This window comes from Lytechinus pictus, chromosome 5 (genome assembly GCF_037042905.1).
Source record: "Lytechinus pictus isolate F3 Inbred chromosome 5, Lp3.0, whole genome shotgun sequence".
NCBI classification, from domain to species: Eukaryota; Metazoa; Echinodermata; class Echinoidea; order Temnopleuroida; family Toxopneustidae; genus Lytechinus; species Lytechinus pictus.
Genome location: NC_087249.1, coordinates 20224962 through 20246269, shown reverse-complemented (window position 1 = coordinate 20246269; position 21308 = coordinate 20224962). Strand labels below are relative to the sequence as shown.

The 21308-nt window shown below is 35.6% G+C and overlaps 2 protein-coding genes across 4 annotated transcripts in view; one reads left to right on the top strand and one right to left on the bottom strand.

Annotated features, from left to right (window-relative positions):
* The first annotated feature begins 422 nt into the window (after nt 1-422).
* LOC135154126 (uncharacterized) lies at nt 423-6304 on the top strand. Its single transcript, XM_064099392.1, has 4 exons — nt 423-662; nt 1098-1281; nt 1794-1912; nt 5672-6304. The coding sequence occupies exons 1-4, from the start codon at nt 464-466 to the stop codon at nt 5971-5973; spliced, it is 804 nt and encodes a 267-aa protein (XP_063955462.1). The 5' UTR covers nt 423-463; the 3' UTR covers nt 5974-6304.
* A 10783-nt stretch (nt 6305-17087) lies between these two features.
* LOC129262307 (solute carrier family 12 member 3-like) overlaps nt 17088-21308 on the bottom strand; it is a 50751-nt gene continuing 46530 nt past the window's right edge. For all 3 annotated transcript variants that reach the window (XM_064099973.1, XM_064099974.1, XM_054900410.2), the window contains exon 25: nt 17088-21059. In XM_064099973.1, the coding sequence (XP_063956043.1) occupies nt 20924-21059 (136 nt within the window). In that variant the 3' untranslated portion in view covers nt 17088-20923. The remainder of the gene's footprint in view (nt 21060-21308) is intronic.

Below are 21308 nucleotides of genomic sequence, written 5' to 3'. Positions count from 1 at the left end.
TTATGATAACTCCCCTGCGGGCAACTCCCTTGGTGACTGAGTTTGATGAAGCAGGCCTACAGAATCATGCTCACTACTAACATGCATGTTGCGTAAGCAAATGATATTTGTGTTGTAGGCGTAACCCTTGAACGAGAGAGAGAGAGAGAGAGAGAGAGAGGGGGGGGGGGTGGGGTTTGGGAGAGATGGCGTGTGAGTGTGTCTGTGCATGTGCAAGGGTATGTGTGTGCGATGTGTGTGTGTTTGTTAGAGAGAGATGGAGACGGGAGAGGGGCAGATAAAGACATAAAAAAGAAGGGACAAAATAAAAGTGAAAGGGTTTGGTTTTTCAATTGTTCTATTCCCTGCTAACATGGTAAGTCTGAATCATGCCAATTTCTTAAATGCAAATCGAACTATTCTTTTCCCAATTACAGACCACTTTGTGCAGCTCATCATCCAAAACATTGACGAAGAGCAAATTATGATCGGCAATACCTCGGATTTGTCATTTTCAAATTTACTCTCTCTGAACAACTTCACATGCCTCGGTTTTGTTCTCGACAGCTATACCGACACTTTATATATTGCCGCTAAGCCCGCTGTTGATCATCCTAGGGACTTTGAGATTTGGATGACTACCATAAACAACGACTCGAAAATATATGTAACTAAAGCAAGGTGTACGTATTGTTTTGTTTGTCTGATTATCAAATGAGCTATCATCCCCAGAAGGTTTATTTCTTTTTATTATCAGCACCCAGCACCCCTCTTAATCAGTGACGTAGACAGAGTGTGAGTGAGTGTGTGTGTGTGTGTGTGGGGGGGGGGGTCCACCCTGGGTTTGAAATTGGAGGGATGGTGGTATAATCACTCCCCAGGTGTCAAATTATATATTATACTTCAGGATAATTATTGGATTTACATTTTCATTCGCAGAAATCAATTCATCACCGATATTATTATCATTGCTACTATTATATTATAAGTATCGGTATCATTATTACTTATAATATTCGTATCATCACAATCATAACAATAATTGTTAATTATTTATTTATCATTATTATCATTATCAATTGTTCCGTAAAGTTAATAATCTCTGATAATTTCATTAGTTTTTTCAGACATGGACATTTACTTTGCCAATCGTTCACTCTACTGGAACTCGGGTACAAACCTCCGAAAATTAAAGTTGCCATCAGTACATCAGAACAATCAAAACGGGATTTCTCCCGATGAGATCGTCACCTATGTCCTTCCCAAATTAACCAAGGAGTTTGTGATAGATCAGAGAAGAGGGTATGGTAATAGGTGCTGTTTCATAAATCTCTCCGTAGCGTTAAGTTTGACTTAATTACGAACGAATGATAAATGATATATAAGCTTTACATCGGTGTCTCTTCCACTCTACTCACATTATTTCTTGTGAAGTATGCCGAGGTTTACAATTTCAAAGTACTTTCCCTGAGTGATGCAAGCATGCCAAGAGACGATTTTAATATCGACTTTGATACTCAGGTTTTGTCCCCCCAAAGATGGATTTAGATTTCATGTCCAATGTCATCTCTTAAAAGAAACCCTGAGATTTTTTCCCCCATATCAAAGCACCCTAGAGACGCCCCCCTGCGAAGAAGTACCAGATTTTGTTTAAAAATAGGATTCAACAAAGGGATCTACAATAAGCACATACTCTACTTAATGACATGTGTGTGAACAGTGCATATTTACAAAATACGGTTGTGTTTTAATATTGTCATTATCGGCACTAATCTCGAGACTCGCCATTATTTATTTTATTTCTTCGAATGTAGATACATCTATTTTTCAACTCGGGAGATAATATACCGTGTAGATATGGAGGTTACAGGATATAGATTGATCACAGATGGGCTAGTAGATGCTCCGACCGGAATGTGTATGGATGAAGATGGTAAAATGGCAAAATCCTACTCTAGATTATAATGTATGTCAATATTAAATGATTTACACTTTAAATTTGTACATCCAGCTTGCAGAAGAATCAAGTGGTATAATAAGTAGTGCTGTTTGATATTTGATGTCAATGTTATATCTTGATACAGCGATATATCAACAAAATCATAAAACCATTATCGAGTACTCGATATTCTTCGAACATCGAATAATTTCGATAATTGGGACCTTTCGCAAACCTCACGGACGCTAATATTAGGGTCCCCTAACACAAAAGTTAACGCTTAATCATACACTTGATTTTGAGATTGATTGTACATTATAATCAATAGAATCAAACGTAGAAAACTGCTCTAAAATCAATGCTAAGCTTTGTGTTACAGGGGGGTTACAGGCCCTACAAATCTGCTTTTCGTGTGCAAAATTCTTTCCCGCGACACCCGCACCATACATGCATGTTCATTACGACTGATGGCTGGAGATATTCGAAATGCAGGACCTACAATAGATTATGACATGGATAAGAAAGTGGTTTTTCCAACAAATCGAGTACATATTGAGTGAGGAAAAAGTTACTGAATTAAGGCTTAGATATAGATCATTACAGTCCATCGATTCGATATTGCATTAAATGTGGATTATTGGTGGATCTCTGGCAATTGATTCCATGGGTCAAATCACCTCTCCAGCAGAAACCATTTCGCATGCGTTGATTATGTACACAGCATGTATACGTCTGAACAAGGAGTTACCTTGGTCTGAACACGTACCAGCCGAAATTGCGGGTTTTTTCTTTTGTTTACTCCTACACAAACGATAAGCCTCTATAGCACACAATGTAATGGGCATTATGTTGTACTTTCCCCAGAAATGGGGATTAGATTCGAATTCCCGGGGAACCACTTCCACTGATGAGTGGATACCAGGCACGACCATGCGGTTTCGAAAAGCACCCTAAACAAGGGAAGCAAGGCTTTTCCCAGATTATGAAAAGGCATCTCTTAAACAAGTATTTAGCTTGTGAAACCCTACAAGTATTGGAAACATATCCTCCTTTTCAGTATTTTAAACATCGTTTTTGACACCCTTATAACGTTACATAGGCCTATACGTAACGTACTTGCCCACTCTTTCCCTTTTTACGCGTGGTCGCGCCTGGTATCTACTCTTCAATGGAAGTGGGCCCCCCTGGCGGCCTCTCGCGCTCTGGGAGGAACCAAATGTGGCTTTGGAAAGTCGTCCTAAATCGGATATATCGCTGTTACCATAGTAGCAACCAGAATTTTGCACACGAAACGAAGATTGAATGTTTCCGTTCCAGATGCGAAACGAAAAAAAAATCTCATGTCACACAATTTGCATTGCAGGACAGAGTTTTACGACCATGACGACGGGCCCAAAAGTCTCTTCCATAATCAACTTCCGTCGCAAATAAGCGTTCGCGTTCTCCAACGAAAGGTCGGGAATATCAAACTATATAACGGCCAGCACTAGGAAGAAGTTTGTATTATCACCTTAAAGCAACTGATGATTATTGGCTTTATATTTAAGATCTGACATTTTGTCTGAATTTAGTAGTAAATTGCCGATGGACCTACATTTGTCTTTTTTCCTTTTGGACTCACCCATAGTCTAATCCCACTTCCTCCGTTGATTTTAAACCAAAATGGTCATGAGAGTTCAGTCGACAAACTTCTTTATTCTAAATGCCGTATGGTCTACTCGATACTTGGTATTATACCCACTTGTCTAGTTCTCATTTAATAGTCTAGGCCTAATAACCAGCTGCTATGATTTCCACTTCGTATACCCATTTTTGAAAATTTTTATCATAATTTTTTTTTACATTTTTGTTCATAAACACTTCGTTTATTAAAGACCATCGCCCACTATTCTGCTATCAGATTTTGGAATAGGACGTAGTAGATTTTGGTGCTAATATTGAGTCATGGAGTGTCTTATTGTGTAATGTTCTAAATCTTTGTACGAATACCTATGTTCCAATCTGTGACTATGCTATCGTCCTTACTAGAATAAAAGCGAATTCGATATCTAGTCGCAATGACGTCATAGAAATAATACGAATCATTGGCCATGATTTGAAACTAATTTGGTCTTTACTCCAAAAGAAAGGCTTGCAATCATCCGAAATTGCTATATTAGTATTCTTTCAGTTAATTTGAACCTCAAATGAAAAAATACTTTTGATTCACCTTTTAAGAAAATTAGCAAAATGCGATTTATTTCAATATTGGATCGTGGACCAGTGGTAAGGTGTGCGGTGGCATTTAGACTAAAGCCAGAGTTACACCAGAACCAATTTCTCCCGAATACATTCGAACTGATTCTGCCCGAATACCACCTTATTCGGATGGATTCGGAACCTATTCGTCTCGGGAGTTCCCCGAATAGAGACGAATGGGTCCCGGATAGGTCCCGATTCATCACCAAGAATTGACCCCAATCAATTTGGCCCTCCCGAATAAAGCAGCAGAATGCCACCCAAATAGTGGCAAGAATCGAGCCAAAGGTGGCCAGAATCGAGCAGATTGTGGCCCGATTACTCCGATTAAAGCCGAATTGATATGACGACCCAAACGTTGACCCGAATCGGAATATGGCCGACTGCGCTGAGCTCGGACCGTCACTCCCTATGATGCGAATAGGTCCGAAAATGCCCAGAATACTCCGAGTGCCTCCCCTAATTCAACCGAATGTCATCCGAGTAGATTGCGAATGTGGCTCGAATGAAATTTGTTGCGTTTTTGGAATATTTAGGGGAGTATTAGGCTTGTTTTTAACATTTCAAAACGACCCGAATTCCTCAGCGAGTGTTCCCGAATCCCTCCCAATCGTTCTCGCATTCGCGGAGGAAGAACAGAATACTCCCGAAACCACACGGATGCGTGTATTCGGATGGATATGCAGCCGATTCGATTCCGGTGTAACCCTATAGTTAACCCAGGCTTAAATAGCAATATGAGACCAAATGGTTTGTTGACTACGTCGTTGGAGACGAAGTTGGGTGAGACAATATGTAGCATTAGGCCAAACGGAAAGTATACGAAGCGATTATAGAGTTATAGATCGATAGAATAGCTCTTCCCATCCTCCCCAAAAGTGAGTGGCAGTGTATGTATAAATAGTTTTATTTTTATATGTACTTTTAAAAATAATTAATCATGACTTCGGTGGAGGACCATTGGGCTCCCTAATTTTTTTTTGTAATGATAACAAATAAAAAAAATGGGAGGGGGGAATCAAACTCATTCAAGCATAACATTGGTGGATATATGGGAGGGGGTTTATGAGTTAGGACGCAGCACGTTGCAGCTCATCATCACTGGGTCAAACCATTCGTAATAGGTCCATGGTCAAACCAACTGGGCCCCGTAACACAAATGTATCGTTATTAAAATGAAATAGCCTATCAAGATCATCGTTGCATGCGCCTATTACTCAGTAGACTGACGAGGAACCAATCAGAATCACTCTTTGAAATTCGCGATTAATCTTTGTGTAACGGGGCCCTGGTTAAATCCCCTATTATGCAAATGCAAGATCATCTGCTACTTAAAAGTTCTATCACTGCTTTCTGATTCGTATAATAATCATTGTATCAATATACAGGTCAGGTGTGGTTGATGGGAAAACTACAGTTTATCACGTTGTTAATTTTTGACAATTTCCTATTACAAGATTTAGGTGGAGTTTTATGAATCATAATGAATGTGGCTACATCTCTGTTCAATCGTAGATGAACTACTCTTCTTCACGCACATCTACCAAGAACGGGAATCCATCTTCTATTACGATCTTAGACGGGGTACCGGTGTTCATGTCCTGGTAAAGCTCGATGGTAGGAACCCACGGAACCTAATCTTCATATCAGGATGGTTTATATGGCTGGAAAGGGAAACACTTCAGGCCTGTCAGATGTCGATTGGTCAAGAATTGTCTGTAAAAATGGGACTATGTAGGTCCCCTTGGGCTGTCCATGATCGGTTTAACGTCCACAACAGTCAGCAACTCAGTATGCAGCTGCGGAGCGTCAATTAAACAGACGGATCCCGTCTGAAGTCATGCTTGATGCCGTAAGGAGAAAATGTAAGGCATAAAACCTCCAATGGATTTTTTGGGACAAGGGCATAGGGGGCGGATCCAGGATATCGTAAGAAGGGGAGGGGGGCGGTGGTCAAACTTAAAACCATATCAGAGTAGATTTTCGTAGCGTATATAGGCTCAATCTATATAGATTCGAGGCCTGTCTGACTATAAAGCATCAAGAAAGTTGGACTGATACGTAAGTATACAATTCGGATCCAGCTTTTCCTAATGGGGGAGCAAGGGGGACTTTCTTTAATAGCAACGTGTGTACACCACAAAGATTTTGACTCCGTTTTAAAGAGCTCAATCGCATGTCAAATATATATATATATATATATATATATATATATAAATGTGTGAAGTTATACATGTACTACAGCTTTGGCAACTCTTTTATTTGAATATTGTGTGAAAGAAATGGATATATATATATATATATATACACATATATATATACATATATACACAACAAAAAAGTAAGTCCCCCCTAAATAAAATTGCTGTAACTTTTGAACAGAATAATTTTGAAATATGATATTTCATAGTTGGTTTTCTATAGTCATTATGCAACTCCTAGTAAATAATGAGATTGATCGGTTGAGTCATGCATTGATATTTAAAGATTGAATTAAAGGACAAGTCGACCCCAACAACAAATTGATTTGAATAAAAAGAGAAAAATCTAACAAGCATAACACTGAAAATTTCATGAAAATCGGATGTGAAATTAGAAAGTTATGACATTTTAAATGTTCGCTTAATTTCACAAAAACAGTTATATGCACATCCTGGTCGGTATGCAAATGAGAGGTCTGATGACATCACTCACTATTTCTTTTGTATTTCATTATATAACATATTCTATTTTTCTCATTGTCCTGTAAAGTTTTAAGATTCCTCTCTGAACATGTGGTATTACCACTGTTACAACATTTCATTGTTCAGTTAAGTTGGTCCTAAATGTCTAATTGGTAAAAATTGAAATATTGTATAATTCAAACAATAAAACACAAAAGAAATAGTGAGTGATGGACATCATCGACTCTTTCATTTGCATGTCACTGAGTTGTGCATCTAACTGTTTTATGAAAAATAAGCGAAACTTTAAAATATCATAACTACTTATTTTGCATCCGATTTCGATGAAATTTTCAGCATTATGTTTGTTTGATTTTTATCTATTTATTAAAATCAACATTTTTCTGGAGTGGACTTGACCTTACAAAAAAAAAGACCATTTTTGAAAGTCACAAGAGTGGTTTTTCAGATTGTGTAAATACAAAGTTGGGCAAAGGTTGTTTTTAGGTGAATTTCATGGTGTCAATGCTGTTTTACTATTCATTTTATCACTCCACACACAATTTTGACTACGTATGTTTATCATGTTTATGGTTGAGTGAGCACAATTTTTTGTGACGTATCATCATTGGGGTTTATGGTAGTATCCTCTAGAACTTGTTAAAACATGTTAAAATTTGAAAATGTTGATGGCTCCCCCAATTACTCGGCCTCTCCCCATTTGAAAATTCTGGATCCACCACTGATTTGTCCATAAATTCAACTGATCCTGAGATATTGTTAGGAATTGTATGCAGTATAAAGAGTATTCTTTCCAAAGTTTTCGAATGTGCTCGGTCAACCATGAAAACGCAAAAAGTTCGGAAATACTTGTGTGGTGATAAAAATGATGGATGATACAAACAGCAATTAAGTCACATCTAAAACCGAATTTTCCCCCATTATGCACTTTATTAACCCTCAATATTAGTATGTGTCATTGAAAAATCCCCTTTTTCCACTTTGATGCGTGCTCACTCATCAATAAATTAACAAATCGATTTAATTTTTGCACATAATTCTGCCAATAGGTTGATAAACGTTACTGCCAAATGACATTGCTAAAGACAGCCTTGAAAAAATGTTCCACCATATTGAATAAAGGGTTACTTATTTTTAAACATATACACCTATAGTGTACACAATGTCTATGAGAGATGAAGTCAAAATGTTAACAAAAGTGAAACGAGGGTTTGTTTCATGGACGGTTTTTGTTACTTCTGCCAACAGTTTTTTTCATGAAACTTCGCCCATGGCTTCAGAGTAACACTGTCCAAAAGGTGCGCACACCAAAATAATCATTTAATACGGCACAGAGTGGGGCCAAGGTCTTGTACTTTCTTCTCATTTGCATAATTTTCAAATATTGTGTGCTCACTGAAGCATTAGACATCGGGATTTCCATAAAAATCAAATAAAATGAACTATGCAAAGAGGTTTGTGACAGATTTCCATAGTTACCAATAACATTTTTCCAATCACTGAAGCATGACATAAAATACATCCATAACATTTATATTATTACATTATTTGTATAGCTTATAAAATTACCTACACAATGACACAATATTGAAAGTCACTGTTCTTTTTTCCGTGGTGATGAGTGAGTTTCTCAGCGGTTTCTTTTGTTTTCATGGACCTTAACAAGTACATTGACATCGAATCAAACACATCTCTGCACAAGCAAACACATTCACAAACAAACATGCATGGGTATTTCAAACCACGACTCAAACCATATGTTATCTCACAGAACCATCACTACATAAACAACAAAACATAAAAAATGAAGAAGCAGGTGCTTGATTTTAATGGATTTTCATCTCTATTGACCCCAAAAAATCTTGTTTTTTATTGACCCTTCATGAAGATTTCTGCTCGTTTTGCAGCTTTGCAATTCAGACCTCATGCAACACTTTTGAGTCCTGCTCTTTTCGTGATGGCATGATCATAACAAGCATGGTATCATTTTAAAGAGAATGATCTTTTGAATGATTTCAAATATGCATTGTGTAAAATTGGGAGTTGGGGGAAATTAATGGCGAAACTCAGATTTCCAAACTGGTTCTGTGGTTCACGGTTTGAGTCGTGGTTTAAAATACCCATGCATGTTTGTTTGTTATGTGTTTGCTTGTGCAGATGTGTGTTTGATTCCATGTTAATGTTGATGTTTAGGGGCCCGTTGCATAAAACTTTTTACCTGAGAAAACTCAGGTTGTTTTTACCGGAGTTTTTGCTCAGTGTTAAATTCAATGGCAGAAATCAGACTAACCTTAGTTTTCAGTTTTTACCAGAGTTTTATCAGGTAAAAGTTTTATGCAACAGGCCCAAGGTGCATGAAAACAAAAGAAACCGCTGAGAAACTCACTCATCACCACGGAAAAAAAAGAACAGTGACATTCAATATTGTGTCATTTTGCAACTTTTGAATTTTGATCTTGCCCCGCATTTCAATGCACTGCACCTCTATGTGAACCATAATCATATCATGTAGGATATGATTTTAAAGAGAATTAAATTATCTATTCATTGATATTAAGTACACATTGATATTCACTAAAACCGAGGAGGGATTATCGATCAAAGTCAGATTTCCAAACTTTATATATATATATATATATATATATATATATAATGTGTGTGTGTGAGCGTGGGTGTGTGTGTGTGTGTATGGGGTGTGTGTATATAAGTATATTTTTTAAATGTAGGGCCAACATAAGTAGAGCCGTTGTAAGTAAATCTTATCACGATCAATGTAATATGTCAAACTTGCGGCCACCTCGATGTTTGATACTTCGGTAACATTTGCTCTACGGCTGCCGTACGGCGAGTTGAAAATAGCCGTTTTAACACTTTTTGTAATAGGTGGTTTGAATAAAAATGAATAAAATGTTTTTTCGACTCGCCGTGGAGCAAATGTGACTGAGGTATTAAGCACACAAAATACACTAATGCTTGATTAGAGCCTTCCTTTTTACAAGGCTTTATTAATTATAAATGTATGGTACACCTGTAAATATATTCGTGAATAACCCACATCACAACTAGTGAATAATGATTATGTCAATTCTAACGATTTTAGTATACAGTTTAGCAATGATATTGGCGGCCATTATTTTTGAAGTGCACCCTCAACCTTTAAACGCTTAAATTGTAAAGTATGGTACACGTGTAAACAGTAATACCTAGTTCCAACTGTCACGATTAAAACTGCTGCGTTAATCGTGGAGTAATCGTAGTGATCGTATCAGATCGTACGATCATGGCGATAGTATCGATCGTAGAAATCGTCCAAAACTTTTAACGATCAGTCACGAAAGGCTAATTCGTAACGAATCGCACGACAGGCATGGGAACGAGACATAAAGTGAATCAAGCTTTGGTTACACCGGAACCGAAGCAGCTGCGAACTCCATCCGGATACACGTATTCTGGATGATTCGGTCCCCTAACCCACCGGAATGTCATCCGAATACACGGTTCGAATGAAATTTGTTGTGGCAACATTCAGGAGTATTTTGGAGGTTATTCAACTGGTTTTGAACATTTCAAAACGAGCCGAATTCCTCCGCGAATGTTCACGAACCCCTCCCGATTTTTCTTGCATTTGCGGAGGGAGAGCAGAATAGGGCTACTAACGAAACCACCCGAATACTCGCAGCTGATTCGGATCCGGTGTCCAATGTTCATTTTGGTCCTTTAGATATGTCGGCTAATTTCAGTTGGTCCAATAGACATCGTATACTTATTAACTCTTCCAATGGCTATTTCGCCTAATTATTTATTTATTAGAATATATTTATTCAGGTACAAAAAGTCACCAAAAAGCTGTTTTTCATCAATGACCTGATGAAAACAGAATCAAGATTACAACAAAATTCATCAATATCATACATGTAAATAAAATCAAACTCTGAGTCATTATCTAGGTAATGCTTGGTAATATAAATAAACAATTATTTTTACATAAATAATATCATGAAAATGACTAAAATTGTAAAGTTATCAGAATGGAACAAATATAGATATAAACTACTAATCATATAATTTATTCAGTGATAAAATCCACTGAAATGATAGTAATGAATTAATCAGGGGCACTATAGGAAAAAGAAATTTGGGTTAAACAATGGAAAAAAATATATCAATAATAACATAAAAAATAATGATATAAATGTTGATAATGATAATAAAAATAAAATTAAAAATAATAAAGATCATAATAGTAATATAATAATAATAAAAAAAAAATATAATAATAATGATCGTAATAGTAATATAAATGAAAATGATAAAAGTAGAAATAATCATAATGGAAATGATATACATGTAAATAATGAAAATAATATATCTAAGTGATAATAATAGATTGACGATGACCATCATAACCAACATTCTGCTCTCGGGAAGATGCAGGCGGTGAGAAGGCCCCTCCAATTGATTTTTTAAGAAGTGAAAAATTTGAAAAAAGGAGAGAAATCAAGAAAAGAAGGCAGAACAAAGATTACCACCAAAAAAAAAGAAGAGATAGGCATATGAGTATCATGGGTCGTGACAATATTATCCCATAAATGGACTCAATTAAGAAAAAAATTACTAATCAGTCATTTGGTCATGTTGCCACCCCTCCCTCACCAGTAAGTGCAAGCTAAACCAATAAACGACAAGAACACTAGTCAAGTTGTAAAAGAACCACAGAACGCGAGAAGAGTTGCAATACACCGTACACATTATGCACCGTAAAGGGCTAGTGCCAGTAGACCACTACGGTTATTAGACAAAATGGTGATTGGCTGAGACGGCAATTGGACAAACTGTAGTTAGACCACATGGAACATGGACAAAATGAAATTAGACCAAGTGGTTATTAGACCATTTGCCTTTAGACTAGTTTGCAATTGGACAAAAAAGTGCAATAGACATAATGATAGTGGACAAAGTGGCTTTGACCAATTGGTAAATTTTTTTTAGACCAAATGATAATAGATGAAATGTCTATTAGACCAACTTGCTATTAGACGAAATGGTGATTGAATGAAATGGTTATTGGACTATGTGGATAATGGACCAAATGATGGTAGACAAAATCATATTAGACCATGTGATGAGTGGACAAAATCGCAATAAACCCAAATTTGTGGCATATTAAACGATGTTTATTAGCACGTATACTTTACTCTTCGGTGGTCATCCCACTCTCTTCCTTTCAAATGCAAATGGCACACATAAAAACACCGATTATTTGTTTTCATACACATGAAAATCTTGATCACTTCTTTCATATCAAATTCATTGGATAATAATAAAAAAAGGAGAAAACTTTATTACAAATCCACACCACCAACATATAAGTCTGTCATTTTCAAACACAATGTTTCATATTTTACCCCTTTTATTCATTATTCAAATAAACCCATCTTTTTGTATAAGACAGCAAAACATACACAAGTATAAATATTATCAAGTTCTTTTGCGAAACTAAAAACTTTCACCATTGCACATGTGTCTTTACACTACAGATATGTACTGTTATAGTAGAATGATAATTATGTCATTCTTTAAAGGTCAAGTCCACTCCAGAAAAATGTTGATTTGAATCAATTGAGAAAAAACAACCATGCTGAAAATTTCATCAAAATTGGATGTAAAATAAGTTACGACTTTTTAAATATTTTGCTATTTTTCAGGTAACAGTTATATGCACAATAAGTGACATGCAAATGAAAGAGTCGATGATGTCCCTGACTCACTATTTCTTTTGTTTTTATTGGATGAATTATTCAATATCTTAATTTCAACAGATTTGATAATTTGGTAAGGACCAACTTGACTGAACCAGGTATAGATCCATGGTAATACCACAAGTTCAGGGAGGAATACAACTTTTTTTTTCACAGGAAAATGAGGATCAAATTAGAATTCATATTTCATATAGTAAAATACAAAAGAAAGGAAGAGTGGGTGACATCATCAGTCCCCTCATTTGCATACCAAACAGGACATGCATACAACCATTTTTTTAAATTAAGCATAACTAAAAATGTCATAACTGTCTTAGTTTACATCTGATTTCTATTTTTTTTGGTGTTATGCTTGTTGCATTTTTCTCTTTTTATTTAAATTAACTTTTTGTTGGGGTGGACTTGTCCTGTAAAGCTTCACATATCCATACAATATATCAATCCTGTGTTCTCTAATGTAATGTATTTCTCTTACAAGCTTAATAACTGTATGTATGAAGATTTAAGTGAGGTATTCAAATAAAAAGAAAATACAATTTTTCAACATAGATTTCCGACTTGTTCTTATAAATGGAAAAAGGGAGAAGTACAACACATGAACCTACATGTAACTTTACAGTTGTATTTAAGATATTTCTTCTCTGTCATTTTTAGTATTTTGAGCTGTAACAGTTGCCTAACAGATTTGGACTATTCCTGTATGAAATTACATAATTTAGTAGCGTACACGTGAAGGGATATTGATAAATTAAGATATAATTGCTGGGCTATTAAAACTTTGAATCTCAAAATGAGGACAGGTCAAAAAATTTGGAGTTGAGATACCAACCTTCTTTTGCATAGGAAGAGTTCTCGACAAGAATTAGGTGATTGTTCTTAGAAAACATGAAGTTTCCTCATTGCCAAAATAATCATTTCCATTGCCCTTAAAATATTGGAATTTTGAGATGTAAGGTTTTAACAGCCCGCAAAGACATGACAAAATATGAATAGAAAATCACATTTTGGAGAACGTTCAAGGGCGATTCCATACGTGTCGTAGGGGACATTTTGTCAACAGTTTCTAGTCTCTTAGCTGATTGCTTGAGCAATGAACAATTATTTGTGGTCAATAATAAAGTTATAGTGGGTAGTCATGTGAAAAACTGATTACCAACAAAAACTATTTGATTATGGCTGAATAAGGGCGAAAATGTTGTGTGTCGTACGGACTCAGAAATGTCCCGTACGACACGCAACATTTTCACCTCTAATTCACGCATGGACAGCATATTTTTGTTGTTTGTCAATTGTTCATATGTCTACCCAGTAGTACTCTATTATTACCACAAAGCAAATTGATGTTCTTTGTTTGTTTTGACAATACATGTAGGTTGAAAAATGTTGCGAAAATAGCTGATTTTTCTAGCATGGAATCGCCCTCAAGTACTATTCCACTTTGTCTGCTTCCTGCAAAAAGGACTGAAGGATAATTTTTACCATAAGTCCTACTTTTTTTTTTATTATGTCCTATTTAATGTGCTGATATTTTGAGTTGTACTTGGAATTTCTAAATAATTTTTGCACCATTGGATAGCCTATCATGTACTCTTTCAATATAAAAAATAAAATAAAAATCGTAAAATTACCCATAAGTCCTTACTGCGGGAAGCAGATATTTTGAGTTGTACCTTTAGGTCAGGCTAGATCCAATGCCAAACCATCTGAACCCAGTTCCTCTTTAAACAATATGGTCTATTTCACAAATACACTATAACATACCAGTTATCTATACATACCCATCTCAGAAGTTTTGGTCAATGTTCATTCAGTCTCTCTGATTATACACATGTTATAGTTTTTACAGGAGAGGAAAAGAAAAACTGGTTGCCAAAATGTCAATTAGACAACTGATTACAACCTTTTGTACATATGGTTGGCCAAAGACTTTGCTTAATTCGGTGGATTCACAAGACGGTGCACTATCTAATGGTTGCAGCGGACAGGCCAATTTCTAACTTCGCAGTCGACATTGCGTGCATAGACTCAGCAGAGTGCTAGTGTACTGTAATGTGACTTAGATGCTTCAAAAGTGAAATGATTTGGCAAAAGCAGAGGAAAAATTCACTGAAAACGGTCTATATTTCACAAAGATTATGCGGCAAATTTCTCCCCAACCTCCTGGACCCTGGTAAACAGCATAATTTCATGCAGGCCGGCTGAGCCACATCAGCCAGCACAACATAAATATGTTGTAAATATATTCGCATTCATGCAATAGCGCGCAACAGATGACAATTTTTCCCCATGAGGCACTGTAAATTTTCAGCCTGTCCGCTACAACCGATACATGTAGGTGGCACACCATATTGTGAATCCACCAAATTGATTGTAGAGTTTATGTTACAGGACACAAGCCCTTGGAACATACAATATAGGTATTCTTTGTACAATGAATCATAACTTACTGCAAGCCTATGGCAATCATCATCATAATAATTGTACATTTATATTGCACAGTTTCTATATGTTTATACTCAACTGCGCATTACAATAATGTTATTATTATTATTACCCCGGCTAAAGCCGTGCTACCTACAGGCGCTCTGGCATTCGAGGAACTTCTTCCTGCGGGGTACCCATTCACCTCACCTGGGTCGAGTGCAGCACAATAAGGGTAAATTTCTTGAAGGAAAACACGCCATGGCTGGGAATTGAACCCAATTCCTTCAGATTGAAAGACGAGAGTCATAACCACGACGCCACCAATAGTTACAATTTAGCGTAAATATTGATTGGATCTTCTTGTATTACAGGATCTAGATGATGACTAGATAAAAGAGCAATGATATACATGTACAATTGATGGTGGACCCAATGACACAACATTTTCTCCAACGACAACTGCTCCGGTCTTTAATTCATCTAACATATAGGGTTAGGTTTGAGGTTGCAATAAGGTTTTATGTTGGGTCAAAGGTTGGGGTTAGGATAGGGTATAGTGCTAAATCTAGGGTTAGAGTTGGTCAATCCATTAGTGTGTGGACTTTACAGCAGAGAAATTATCGCCGGAGCAAATGTCATGGAAGTGACCAATGGCTAAGGGTGGTGTTGCATGATCATTGAATTAGCCAACTGGAATCAAAACTATGTATTATAAAAGATAAATGTACCCAAATGAATGCTGCTAAAAAACAAATATTCTTTAAATGGCAGCGAGAATATTAACTTCTAGTTCTTCAGTAGTATACACACTTATCACCAAAATGTGTCTTGAAATATATGTATCTGTAAATACGAAGCTGAAGAGGAACAATATACAGTACAATGAAACAAAAACAGATAAAAAGAAATTTCTTTTTCACAGAATACAGAGTTATTATCGGTTCCATTAACAGTGAACATGTAACCTTGTGATTTATAGTTAGGAACATGATTTGCACAGTTGCTAAGGCACTACGGCATGTATTGCGCAGATAATCAAAATCTACCAAAGTCTTTAATTGGTTGCATATCAATCATCCTCTTCCGAGGTTGTACAAGGTGCATGTTAGCTCTAGGGATAAGAAAGTAAAATACATACCACAAACATGATGGTGATGAATGATTGTGACAGGGATAATTGAAGTGGTAACATAAATTGATTAAAATGAAGTAAAAAAAAATAAAATAAAGGTCTAGTCCACCCTAGAAAAAAAAATGTTGATTGGAATCGAAAGACAAATTCAAACAAGCATAAGGCTGAAGATTTATCGAAATTGGATGTAAACTAAGAAAGTCATGACATTTAATAGTTTCTCTTATTGTTCATAAAAAGTGATATACAAATGATGGAGTTGATGATGTCCCTCACTCACTATTTTTATTTTTTATTGTTTGAATTATACAATATTTCAATTTTTACAGATTTGACGAGAATGACCAACTTGTCTAAACCGTAAAATGTTCAAACAGAGATAATTCTACATGTTATGGGAAGAATAAAACTTTGTCTCACATGACAATGAGAAAATTAAAATATTTCATATTTCATACAATGAAATACAAAAGAAATAGTGAGTGATGCCATCAGTCCCCTCATTTGCATACTGACAAGGATAACTGTCTTGTGAAATTAAGCAAAGCTTTAATATGTCATAACTTTCTTATTCTACATCCGATTTTGATGAAATTTTCAGTGTTATGCTTTTTGAATTTTTCTCTTCTTTATTCAAACAAACTTTTTAGAAGGGGTGGACCTATCCGCAACTGACCCCCCAAAATAGTGCAAAAGGATTGTAGATAGTTTGGAGATCAGTGATAATGAAAGAATAAAATAAATGTGCATATTGTACAGTTACAGGATTATAAGCATATTTGTGAACTTTAAAACCACACACATATCAACTTGAGGTGCTTATAAAATAACATGTCTCAACCAAATAACAGATAATTATTAAACTCATTAAATCAACATATCAAAACAACAGAAAACGTAAAACTTTGGTAATTGAAACCACTGCACACCGATTCAAAATTTACTCCATAAATAATGATTTATTCCTTAACATTACCTACATGTACGGTAAACCTGGTTACTAATATATACAAACAAGTTTAAAAAGCCACTGACTTCATTTTGATTTGTATACATTTATCATTAACATGAATGACAAAATGTAATTTTAAGGTACCAATCATTGTAGCATGTATCCTCATAATTTTCAATCAATTAAATTAGTGTAATTGTAAACCATCAATACTCCTTTAGTATTGAGATAGATAATTTCTTCACAATATATATATTCATATATATATCTAACGAATACAGATTAATGACCAATCACAGAAAGAGAGAGAGAGAGAGATACTAAACAAAAATGTCTGTATCACTCTTGAAAACAACCAATTCAAGCTAAATACTTCTTTGTAAACAAATTTTGTTGATACACAGAATAAATACATTTCAATCTTGATAGCGCACTATACGGTTTTGTGCAGACTACTATATCGTATAATATGTATCGAAGAGCTGCTTTAAATACAGCCTCTACAGCTTTTAAACCTCTTTCCAATTCTACAGAGTACAGATCATTTTAAATTTACCAATATTTTTTTTTGCTATGTATAGTTTCTTTTTATTTTTCAAGTACCGACATGCACTAAAGTATATCACAGGATTTGCAATAATTTACACAAGATGTGCTCTTTAAGAATTCACTACTACTTATTGCCTCAATATTCTTGTATAATTCCAAAGTGCTATAGACAGGCTTTAAAAGTAAAAATGTGGTGAAAACATAATGCCAGAAAAGTAGCCTTTGCCATAAGTGACTGAATTTAAGGAACAACCCATGACAAACACTTTGCCCGCTTTGTTTGACTAGAAGGTTGCCAACTTTGACTGAAGTCACATTTTATTCACAATACCCATAGGGTGTATTAAGTCTATTGTACTCACACACATACACAATAGTGTTGTGTGCATCACATAGCTCCTTGTACACACAAAGCTTTCCTTTACGATCAATCTATCAAAAATTATTATGAGTTGAATTAACATCGTCCATGCAAAACCCTGTTAAGGTTGCACCCTAAAAGTAATGTGGCACAGGAGAGATTATGTACGTGGCAGGCAATTTAAGGTTTATTATCCCTGAAAACAATATAAGCCTTGGATTTTGAGTCTGCCTATATGAATCTGGCTCTGCCAGGTCTTGAAGCATAAATAATCTTAAACTGTACAACTATTCTCGCATGTTACATGAAATATGATGAGAAATGATGTTTTGCTCTGTATTTCTTTGTTGAAATAGAAAGTGTTACCTTTATTTAAAAGTGGTCTCCCATCTTTTTATCATTTTTCTGTTTTCAATCTCGCCTCTCCTTCCTTTTTTTCCTAAAACAATTAACATTACCTTTAAATAATTTCATTTCTTACTATAACATTAGAGTTGATTGTTCTTATAAGTTTAAGTTACAAAAAGTCATGATTATTATTCATTGAAATTTAGCTTCATAAAAACTACTTTAATCTACAGACAGGCACAAGCATTAAAAGAAAAGTGGCAGTTATATATTTGTGATTATTTGACTATTCATAAGAAAGTAGGACTATACATTTGAAAATATATAATTTCTATAAAAATCTAAAAAAATTCAACACACATCCACTTATTTTCATGATCATAACATATTCCCTCAACAGTATTTTGGTCTATCAGGAATGATGATTCTATACAATGGAATAATTAAAGTGAGTTAACACACATCTTGTTCATTAACCATAAAAACAATAGTTGAAGGAGCAATGAACAACTACATTGTTCCAGATTCATTTATCAAAAACAATATGAACATAATCTGACATGAAATTGCCGTATCAACAAAAGCACAAATGGTACAATGCTTTATAACTTTGAAATTAATGTTTAATTTTTATGAGATACATTAATAACACACTGTCAATTCTACAATTTAGGGATATACTTTCAAAAACCATGATAGGTTTTTAAGTAACTGCATGGCACCATAAGGACAGACATGCACAAGACAGTAGTTGCCTATATGTGTAACCTTGCTTAGATAAATATCTTTATTGTTTCTCTATCATCTTTCTATATACATGCTCTTAAAAAAAATGGATGTTGAACTACTACCATGATTATCTCTTCTGCAATTGGAATATGAAAAAAAGTAGCTGTATGTACAATATAACTTACATATTGTAATACTTTTTCAATTGAATGACTAACACAATAATTATGTTAACAACAAAAAAATATCTTGCATTTCAAATCTTGATAAATTCACAACTATTTAAACATACTGGAAATACAAAATAAGGTAAGGGGAACATATACAATAATAATACCACTATATAGAAATATGCATACAGACTCTTTGTCGTTTAAGAAATAAATAAAAAATTAATAATGCATGTTTATTTTTATAAAATAAAACGATCTAGGGTGCGTTTCATGAAAGGACTTGTTCGACGTGTAATGCGACAAACCCCGTTTCAGACAATTACCATTATAACAGTGCTTCTCAGTCAATTAAAATCATTGAAAGTTGTCAGATCTGACAGCTTGTCGGACGAAAATGTTGACGGAACGCTCCCCAGAAACCCATGTTTATCATGAAATTCTCCACATGCCCAAACAAATAAAGGTATTATGACCCAGCATATGTTAAATAAGTATACCCAATATATTTCCTGTGATCTGATACACTTGATTGCCTCACATGATAGTAATACAGAATTAATATTGTGTTTCGAAATAACACGCAAATATCTTGTGATTACATTTTTTCTAAAACCACATTGGTTAAGAACTGCTTTATATATTTTAATTTTGATACTTTGCATCCAACTGTACACTTGAAATAAATATAACATTAGACGGTAAACAGCCTATTTTGCTTTTATTTGCTTTCAGGTGCATTCTGGTTTGATAGTGTTGTGTTCATGTGAAAACCAAGAGAATAATGTCAATAGTCGGACCTACAGTAGTGAATGGTAAACTAAAATGTTTGCTTCATATAAACATTCCGTTGAAGCTTACATGACAAATTCCAGATGAATACAAAACAGTTTTCAGGCATGACAACAATGTAATACATTGGGGATGTTCAGTCTGTCAGGGATGGGTCTTGTATGTCTGAGGACAATCATTGTACATGCACAAGTTGAATACACAATCGTTGCTTTCCACAAACATAACATGATACACCAGGATGTGTTCAGACTGTTTAGGATAAGTGTTTACTAGCATGTGTTCAGTCTGCCTTCACCCCCAGCCACATATAGATCAGATCCGAGGTGATCCGGGGGAGAGATCCATGCAGACGCATTGGACATCTTTGGAGGTCCTTGAAAGGTTCAGGATGCCAACACAGTAAATTTCGGGAGGAAAAAAATATTTGATGTCATCCGTGGACTGCCGTGTTGGCAGAGCAATTCTTGATGGTCCGTGGAGCTGCCGCGTTGGTCAGTGTAGCTGCCGTGTTGGTCCGAAAAGCTGCCCTAATGGTCCAGGTAGCTGCCCTTTTGGTCTGTGAAGCTGATGGTCCGTGTAGACGCCGTGCTCTGCCTGCATGGTTCGTAATTGTGTATACAGTCATCGACACTCGTCAACGCTCAAACTATCCGGACCATCCCGGGTCATGCAGGCATGATCCAGTCGTTGCGGTGTAGATCCTTGAGGATCCGTCTTTATATGTGACTGGGGCTTCAGATGAACGTTCCACTCATCGTTTGCTAGGAGTCAGAGTTGAGAAGGCTAGTCTGGTTGGCCCTAATGAGCCTTATGTATTATACACAGGGTGTGTTCAGTCTGATGAACGTTCCATTAAAGCATATACTATGAGTAGTAGGTGAGAACACTGGTCTGGTTGCCTCTCATTAGCATGATTGGAGGGAGGTCACCAGAAAGCACTTCTAACCAGCACATGTACATGATGGGTGGACACAGATTCTTCCTAGGCATTGGTAGTGACCTAATCAATATAAGAGTAGAGAAGATGTCAATGTAAAAGTTATCAGACGCTAAAAATTGAATATGAAGAATTGAATTTTAGTTAATATAAAGACGTGTATGCATCAGTGTATCGATGACAAGATGTGAAAGCCCCTCAAAGGATCTACAAAAATAACTGGGGGTAGATATTCAGAATCAGCATCTTCACAAGAGGACTAGCGTTACAACACACTGACTGTCTAATTGATTTGAGTCTGGGAGACACTTC